Raw genomic sequence first — 9098 nt, 5'->3', positions numbered from 1 at the left:
CAATTTCTATATTATTTTTTCTTAATAATTCTTAATAACATGCCAAATCAGTTTAGTGCTACCCACAACCCATATAGTAGATCAGAGTAGCTCTAAATAGTTCTAAGTTTTAAAAAGCAGTATTTTTTTTCTTTTCTCTGGATTACCAGAGTTCTGAACAAACATCAACCCTAACTCCTCCTCTCCGCTGACTTTTGTTTGTTTTAAGGTGTTTCCAAAACCACATACCTGTAACAAAGACTTTTAATGCTGAAGTCCGGATCTAACATCCTGGTGGAGTATGTGACCACTGTAGCCATCACTTGAAATAAAACCTGCTAACCTAAAACCACAGTGATTTCTCTGGGAAGGTTGACCAGCAGTCAAGGAAAAATCTTTGGTGAGTCAAGCTGTAAAAAGTTATCTTCTAAAACTTTGGTAATATTTAGAACTTATTTCTTTTTGTGTGTTGTGAAGTCAAGAACTATGAACAGAACAAGATGCCAGAGATACAAATGTACTTTAAATATACTTCCTGTATTGAGATTTTTTTTTTCTGGAACTTTTGATACTGTTTAAGCCAAATAACAATTTAAATTATTACAGATAGTCTTCCAAGGACAACAAAATTGTTACTTAGAAGTTTTACCACAATGTTGATGCAATGGCTAGTCAATATGATTCACTGGAAGAAGAGGAAAAAGAAACTGGAATGGAATACTGTTTCTTCTTCTCAGCTGTCTAGGCGTTATGGAAGAATACTTTCCCAAAGAAAAGGTAAGTTGCCGTCAGTGGATATGCACTGCTGACTAAAAAAAATCTGACTCATAAACTAAAAATTCTTCATTAAGAAAAATAAAATACTATTACTGTACAAACTAATAATGGCAAATAATATATTTTCTCAGAATGTGTACATACAGTATTAGGACCCAATTTTCTGCTCTATTTTATTGCCTCTCTTTACTTTTCTGTGGTTTGCGCCATCATGGCAGCTGCAAGACTTAAAGGTAATTTAGAACGTTGGATTGAGTCACTATGTAATGAAATTTAATTTCGCTAATGACTGATTAAAAATACTGTATACCTTTTATATGTACTATAAACTTTCCAGTTCTTCTGACTGATTAAAAATACTGTATACCTTCTATATGTACTGTAAACTTTCCAGTTCTTCCTTCTTCCCTTTTAAGCATTTTCAAATGTTTCAGCTGTCTCTTTTTCTCTTGTTGTCCATAGATCTCCTACAGTTCTGACTTTGGGACTTGTGTCTTTTCATTGCATTTTTCTGAAAATGTTCAACACAGTACTTGATTACTCTTGAAATTATAACACTGAATTACTTTCAGTGCATCTGTTTGAAAGTCATCCTGTTTTTTTTTCTTTTTTGCCAAACTGAGGAGGTTACATGTCCTTGGCAATCTTCAGTTTAATACTCCCACAGCTGGTAGTGAGATTCGAGGATGTGGAATTTTAAAATCCCTTCAAGTTTTGCTTTTGTTTATCTGCTCATGTTTCTAGGCTAAAGAGGACGGGCAAATAATATCAGAGAGGGTAATGGCATAGAAATTCTATCACAAAAATATTTGACATGTAATAAATTAGGATAAAGATGTTTTGGTTGTTCTTTGGTTGATGGTCATAGCATTTTCAGAGTCACTGTGAGGGAGGACGTGGTATACAGCAGAATGTTTCTCTGTCCTCCCCCTTGTCTGTATCACTGGCACTAGGATTTCTCAGGATCCTAAGACAGAGGCTGCTGTTTTTGCCTTTTGTGGCAGGCTTGTTTAAAAAGCCCTGAGACCTAGATATCACTGTAACTTGGGTTTTGTGGGGAAAAAAAAGAAGAAAAAAAAAGAACAAAGCCAAGACTGTATAGTTAAGTCTACATGAAGCTTTCTGTGCAGATATTAAATAAACATATGTTCTATTTCTAAATATTTCTAATTGTCAGATGGAAATATCTCATGATGAAAAACACCAGAAATATAATTTCAATATTTTTTTTTTTCCTCAGGGAGTCTGATAAAAAAAACCCTTCCAGATTAAGAAGTTGACACAAACACGTGGAAAACGGGTGACATACAGAGTGAATTCAGGGACTCTGAGAAGCTCGGCTGGCTTGGTCCTGGGGATTTATGCCAGACCCTAGCAAAAAAGAAGACAAGCGCGGCGAGGTAACGGAGAGGTAGATCCGCACGCAGGTGGAGGTGCGGACACGCAGCGGCCTCAGCTACCCGGTGCCACGAGTGAAAGGGAGAGAAGGCCAAACTCCCTCTGGCGGATAGATGGATGCATCATTTCCCCCTCACACTTCAGAGGAAGATCTTTAAAAGAAAGCTGCAAGCCGAATGTGACTTGGAAAACAAGCAGCTCCTGAGGACGGTAAGGCGAAGCACAGCCGTGCGGGCTGCCTACCCGCCGCCCCCGGCTGCTGGCCCGCTGCGGGCAGAGCCGGCCCGGCCCCACCGGGCGCAGACGGGGCTGGGGAGCGGCGGAGCTCAGCCCGCCCCTGTCCCGGCCCGGCCCGGCCCGGCCCGGCCCGCCGCTCTCTGCCCCTTGACGTGGCGGGGACCCTCCCGTCAGCCATGTTGGCTGCGTCGGCAGCGCTGCCGCGGCTGCGTGCGGGAGGCGGGGAGCGAGGCGGGAGGCGGCCGGGACGCGGGGTGAGCGGGCACGGCGGGGCGCCGGGGCTGGAGCCGGAGCCGGGCGGTGGGAGCGGGGGGCACCGCGGGGAGCCTCTGTGGGGTTTTGGGGCACCCCTGGCCGGCTGCTGGGCCGGGAGCCCCCCCGTCGTCCTCTGAGGAAAGGCCCCGGCACCCGCTGAGGTGGAAGGTGGGGGAAAACGCTGCCCGGGGACTAACTGTGGTGCCCTCAGAGACGGCTGAAGATATACAGACGTCGTGCTTAGGCTGGCCCTGGTGCATTTGGATCTGTTTATTATTTTATTATTTTTTTAGGTGTGTTATTATGTACCCAGATTGGTTTTAAAAAGTCTAACAGGACTGGGAAGGTAGGTTTGGCTGATGGCCGTGTGAGTAAATATGTGACAACTAGATTCTTACGTTGTCACTTTGACCACTTGTGGTTGATTTAGATACGTATTAAATCATTCTCCTCATACAGACCTCTTGGAAATGAATAGATTTGTATTTGAAGTGCTAATGTCTGTAGAGAGAAATGTTTTGGTTTTGTATGTGCTTCTAAGGATTAGTGGATATTATTTTGGTGACCGTCTGTACTGGGACACATTTTTGAGTGGCGTGTAAAAGTGCTGAGCTTGAAGCAAGAGCATTTAGAATAACCTGTTTTGAAGAAACTGCATCATTACTGTTTGCACTTCTAGAACAGCGATTTAAAATAATGTAATTTCAAAGTAAGATATTTCAAAACTGTTCATCCAGCTATATGGTAGCTTTATCCATGCTGAGTGGTGTGTCAAGCATGTTTGATATGTATAGTGGTTAGAAAGTCCTAACTGCACTCTTGCATCCAGTCAGAGTAATTGCATCAATACTATTACTTACCTGAGAATGAAACCTTTATACTCAGCTTGTGACTTTTTATGCAATTCAGGTGTGGCTTCTTTGAGTGTGATACAGAGTGAACTTGCTATGATGCAGGAGTGGGAGGTAAACAGCCTCAGCAGTGGGAAGAAACAAGCCAGGAAGGATTGATGGGTGTCTTATCCTGCAGCCCAGCTGGAGCAGTGACACCCCAACACTGAGCTGTTGCTGTTCAGCTGCTCTGAAAATCTGTTTTCAGTGGTTTTCTGAGGTGGGCAGTATGTGTTTTGTGATTCTCAGGCGGATGAAGCCTTTGTTAGGTAGCCTGTAGATCAGGAGGGTTTGCTGTTCTGGTCTCATGTCAGACATCTTCGCGGCTATCCCAGAAAACGTAAGATGAAATATGTAAGTGTTCATGGCTTTTAGAAAGGAAGAAAAGGATGGAAGAAAAGATGGAGGAAAATTTGATTATTAGCAGGTTCTGCCTTCTGAATAGGTAATGCCTATTAGAAAGTAACAGTATTTAACTCATTAAATCCAACAACTCTTTTCTGTATATACATGTACTTTATTAGTCATTGCACAGTGGTGTTTGTACGTTGCCCTCCATGGTGTAGTGAATGATTAGTAAAAATAACGTTCATGTAAAGCCATTTCAGATGTAGCTGGATTAACATGTGGAGAAAAGACTTCAAAGTCCAGTACAGGAATTGGGAATTCGTATTGGAGCTGGAGCTGGTGGACTTTGTAGCAGATTCTTATGAAATGGCTGAAGTGGTCTCTGAGTTGCAATTTTCTCAGTTGTTTTAGGAGATAATTTTAAAAAGAGAAATGATTCAGTTATTCGGTTTGTGCTTATACCTAAGGCTGTTCCCTCATGCGTATTGTTGTACCACTATCCCATTTTTCAGGGATAGCGTTCCTTCACCTGTTGCATAGAGCAGTGATGGATTTCGATGTATTAGCAAAGAAACTTAATAAATTCTACATCTGTTTCACATACATACATTTCTTGCCTGTTTGTTGCTTAAATTAAGAACCAATCAGAAGATGACTGTCATCAAGTACATCCACTATTTAGTATTTGCAATGCTTGTGTTTCCACATTCTGCTAACGGTTATCTTTTTGTTTTAGTGCTAAACAGAGAAGTTGACCATGACAACCTTCCTGGAATTTATCCAGCAGAATGAGGACAGAGATGGAGTTAGATTCAGCTGGAATGTTTGGCCTTCGAGTCGACTTGAAGCCACAAGAATGGTAGTCCCAGTGGCTGCCCTTTTCACGCCACTGAAAGAACGGCCAGACTTGCCTCCTATTCAGTATGAGCCAGTTTTGTGCAGTAGGACCACGTGTCGAGCTGTTCTGAATCCCTTATGGTAAACCTAATATATTATATCAGTATCTTTCCTTACAAACCAATATTTAGAATAGTGCCAGCTAAACTGTGCAAAAGATGCAGTTTGCTGGAGTTCAAATATTCCTCACGTCTGTATACAGTTCAGACTTATAGATGTGAAGATCTATAAGCATAAACTTTTAAGGTGTAACGTAATTTAAACATGGCTTTCAATTAACTAATTGTTTCAGCATACTTCAGTACATTATTTTTCTGGAACTATGTATCTTGTGAGTTAGTATATTACTGCGTTTCACCTCTAGGAAATCACTCGGGTGAAAAGTTGTGCTATCTACTTGTAATTATTGGGCCCTGGTATAGTTTAATTTGCAAGTAAAATAAATGACGTTTCTTACTAGCCTTAATTAATTTGTAGACCAAAGCAAGTTAGGTGATTTAACTTACCAAAACAGAAGCTAAAAGAAGATGTGATAGATAAATAAATAAATACACCAGAAGCAGGCCTGAAAGAGGGTAAAATCAGAGGGTATCAGGCTAGATAATCTGCAGCCCCTTGAATTAGCATAGCTCATTTGATCTTAATAGAGCTGTGTATGTTTACAGCATGCTTGGATTTATGGAAAGATTTAATGATAGATTTAAAAACCTTTGCTATTTTAGACAGGAGAAGATGCTTCCTGTCTCCTAGCAAGAAGTGTACCTTGAAAACATATAAAATTTTCTTTCCCGTAAGATGTGAATAGGACTTTGTAAAATACCCGTATGGCATGAAGATACAAGTTGCATTTTTTAAAGCTATTTGAATGCAAACAAAAATGTAGCTGAAAGGGGCTCACCCTTTGGAAAAAAATCTTTTTTGCACAAGAGAAATAGCTGTCAAGTTGGAACCTTTTTATTAGGGCATAATATATATACAGCAGAGTCCCAGACTCTTAACGGGCATAAACTCAGAAAAGAGAAAAATGCAAAAACAGAGAGGCTTAGAATGATTTCCCTAAAAACATGCAGAAAAGGTCTAATAAACACGCTGACTGTGTATTCGTAAGTTTCTTACTTGCTCTCTTTTCTTGAAGACCCTTATTCCTCTCTAAAGACAGCAATTTGCCTGGTATGTGTGTAAGACTGAATTTTATTTTGAATTTTTAATGGGGGTATTTAGGAAGAAGCTTTTTCAAAGCCGGTATGTTTTTGAAAAATTAAATGTATTCTAAGGTCATTGGAGGAAAACAAATTTTTCATACAATCTAAACTTTTCTTACTGTATTTTTACAGCCAAGTGGATTATCGAGCAAAACTTTGGGCCTGCAACTTCTGTTACCAGAGAAATCAGGTAAGAAAATGAAGCATTCATTTTGTAAGGTGAAAGTGAAAAATTCTCATTTTTCAAATCATAGCTGTGAACTGAAATGGACAGCGAGAACACAAGTATGTAATTATATCATCAGAGATTGCATTGAGATTTTTTTTAATGACAACAATAGTGAGCTTCTGTTGTGGCGGCAAGTAGCCCATACGTATGTTTTTGCTGAAGTTATAGTCTTCTGTGTATACTTAATGTTTATGTTTTTATTTGCAGTTTCCTCCTACCTATGCTGGCATATCTGAAATGAATCAGCCAGCTGAACTTTTGCCGCAGTTCTCTAGCATTGAATATGTGGTACAGGTAAAGTCATTAAATAAAAACTTTAATATTATCTATAAGCTAACAGTGTACAAAAGGAATTAATTTTGATTTTTTCTTCATTGCATTTTAATGACTGAGTCTATATGTGCTTGTTAGTAGATTGAAAGTTTGTCATCAATTGGAAATGGAAAACCTAAGTTTTTGTCAGAACACAAGGATAGCTAATAAGATTGCTGTTTAAAAAAAAATGAAAAAGCAAAAACTGAAACAAAATGAGGTTTCTTTTAAAGACGATATTTCTCTTAGGTATTTCTTTAAGTTTCTTCTTAAACTAGGAGTTTAATTTGTGTTTGTGCTGGGGGTTTCCTTACTGCTGCTGCTAGCTCAAACAATTTCGACACAAAGGATTTTTTTTCATAGTAAGCATTTAATTTTTGTGCAGAGTTTATTATGATTTGGATTTTGTTCCCCTTCAGCCTTGGATACTGATTACTACTTGTGAGGGAGGAGGGAGGTAAATTAGATGGAACACTGACGTTATTGGTGTGAATAAAATAAATAAACTTACATAACATGTACTTTATTTGTTCATTTTTGATCCTGTAAATATTGCAAGATTTGTTTTTCATGTGATGATATTTTTATTCCTTAAAGCGTGGTCCTCAGATGCCTTTGATATTTCTTTATGTTGTGGACACATGCATGGAAGATGAAGACTTGCAAGCTCTGAAAGAATCCATGCAAATGTCGCTTAGTCTTCTGCCGCCAACTGCGTTAGTGGGTCTCATTACCTTCGGGCGAATGGTGCAGGTTCATGAGCTTGGCTGTGAAGGAATTTCCAAAAGTTATGTCTTCAGAGGAACAAAGGACCTTTCTGCAAAGCAGCTTCAGGTAACACACAAAAGCAAACAAAAAGAAGTTACCGAGATGATGATGAACTTCAAATAGTTTGCTAACAATTTTTTTTTACTGAAATCTTACTTATTTGACTGCAGGAAATGCTAGGACTGACAAAAGTAGCTGTTTCACAAGTCGGCCGGGGTCCTCAAGTGCAACAGCCACCACCTTCTAACAGGTAACGTGCTTAAAACATTTAAAAACTCATTTTGGCTACACTGATTTGCTGGAAAATTTATGTCATGTGATAATGGAAAAAATCAACCAAGAGTTGAACCTTCTGGTTGGTCACAAATTCACTTGGAAAACGGTGGCTGTAGCTTGTTTCTGTCCTGGCAGTTTGTATTGGGAAGAAAAGGCATAAGGTGTGGTAGTCAAATTATCTAGATGACATTTTGGAAATGTTCTGAGAATGTGTTAGTTAGTTAGTTACAGATCTATAGTATGCCTGTGTCCCTGTTGGTTGGTATGCTGGAAGGTATTAATGGCTGCTTCAATGCCTCTCTTTATGTCAATGTCCAGTTTTGTCTTCCCTTTTTCTGTATTCTGCTCCTCGCTCCTCCCCTATTGTCTCTCAGTTTGAAATTGTTGGCTGTTGTTTGACTCTTGTGAGAGAAATTCTTTATGTGTTAATGTTTATTCTGATGTTTGATATATATTTTTTCTTTCACTGAAGTAGCAAAGCTTGTTTCTTTTTGAGATTCTTAGGTGATTATCTGCTGTGTTCTTTTGGCTAGGCATGGTTCTTTCTGGATAGTGGCTACATTTCTAAGTGAGCAAATTTTTGTTTTACGAACTCTTTGTTGAACTTCTTAAGTTGAAAATTTCCCAAACTGCATTGTCTTGGTGAAGCAGAGGCATTGCTCTGAATCCAGACTAGAATGTCTGATATTGCTAATATGTGTCATCTTTGTTGCAGGTGAGCAACTGGTATAATTTTTATATTAAAATTACAATCTAAATCAATTCCATGTGTTTCTTTCCAGATTTTTGCAACCAGTGCAGAAGATTGATATGAATCTTACTGATCTTTTGGGTGAACTGCAGCGGGATCCTTGGCCCGTTCCACAAGGGAAAAGGCCCTTACGTTCCTCTGGAGTGGCTCTTTCTATAGCTGTAGGACTCCTTGAGGTAATAGCTTTAACTACAGTTGGGCTAATACGTAAATAGGTATCTTGTTGTAGAAAAGCTGTCCCAGTCAATATGTAAAAGCTTTAGTAATTGTTGCATGTTAGATTAGTGTGATGATTCTGATGAATATCATCCCATACATGCATAGCATATTGCAGGTGTTTAAATATACATTTTAATGAGGCAAGTTTGAGACTTTGAATTGGCAAGGAATGTAAGGTTTTGGAGAAAAAAATACCATTATTTTTAGAATCCTATTAGCGTGGTAAATACGTGTATAGCTATTTCTTCTGTTCAATTTGTAGCAAAAACTGGTGGTTTCATTTGTCTGTTATTTCCTGCAGTGCACTTTTCCTAACACCGGTGCACGTATAATGATGTTCATTGGAGGACCAGCTACACAAGGACCTGGGATGGTTGTAGGGGATGAACTGAAGTTACCTATAAGATCCTGGCATGACATTGAAAAAGACAATGCTAAATATGTTAAAAAGGGCACTAAGGTAAGAGAAGATAATGGGTGATGTTTTATGCACTTTAAGTAAACATTTACATTGTCTGGCACTGTAAAATACTGTTAGTAGTGGTAGCAAAGGTGGGAAT

The 9098-nt window shown here is 39.1% G+C and overlaps 1 protein-coding gene across 6 annotated transcripts in view; it reads left to right on the top strand.

Moving 5' to 3' along the window:
- The first annotated feature begins 231 nt into the window (after positions 1-231).
- The window catches only part of SEC23A (SEC23 homolog A, COPII coat complex component), a 28610-nt gene continuing 19743 nt past the window's right edge, over positions 232-9098 (top strand). Inside the window, exons 1-10 of one of the 6 annotated variants that reach the window (XM_080595479.1) lie at positions 232-379; positions 586-756; positions 1997-2364; positions 4621-4862; positions 6116-6173; positions 6420-6506; positions 7122-7358; positions 7463-7542; positions 8351-8495; positions 8840-8998. In XM_080595479.1, coding sequence (XP_080451605.1) covers positions 4642-4862; positions 6116-6173; positions 6420-6506; positions 7122-7358; positions 7463-7542; positions 8351-8495; positions 8840-8998 — 987 coding nt within the window. In that variant the 5' untranslated portion in view covers positions 232-379; positions 586-756; positions 1997-2364; positions 4621-4641. The other 5 variants (XM_080595480.1, XM_080595481.1, XM_080595478.1 and 2 more) reach the window with 5 other exon arrangements.

This window comes from Anser brachyrhynchus, assembly GCF_964034855.1.
Source record: "Anser brachyrhynchus genome assembly, chromosome: 5".
NCBI classification, from domain to species: domain Eukaryota; kingdom Metazoa; phylum Chordata; class Aves; order Anseriformes; family Anatidae; genus Anser; species Anser brachyrhynchus.
Note: the sequence above shows the minus strand (reverse complement) of the source record. Positions and strands in the feature narration are given on the sequence as shown.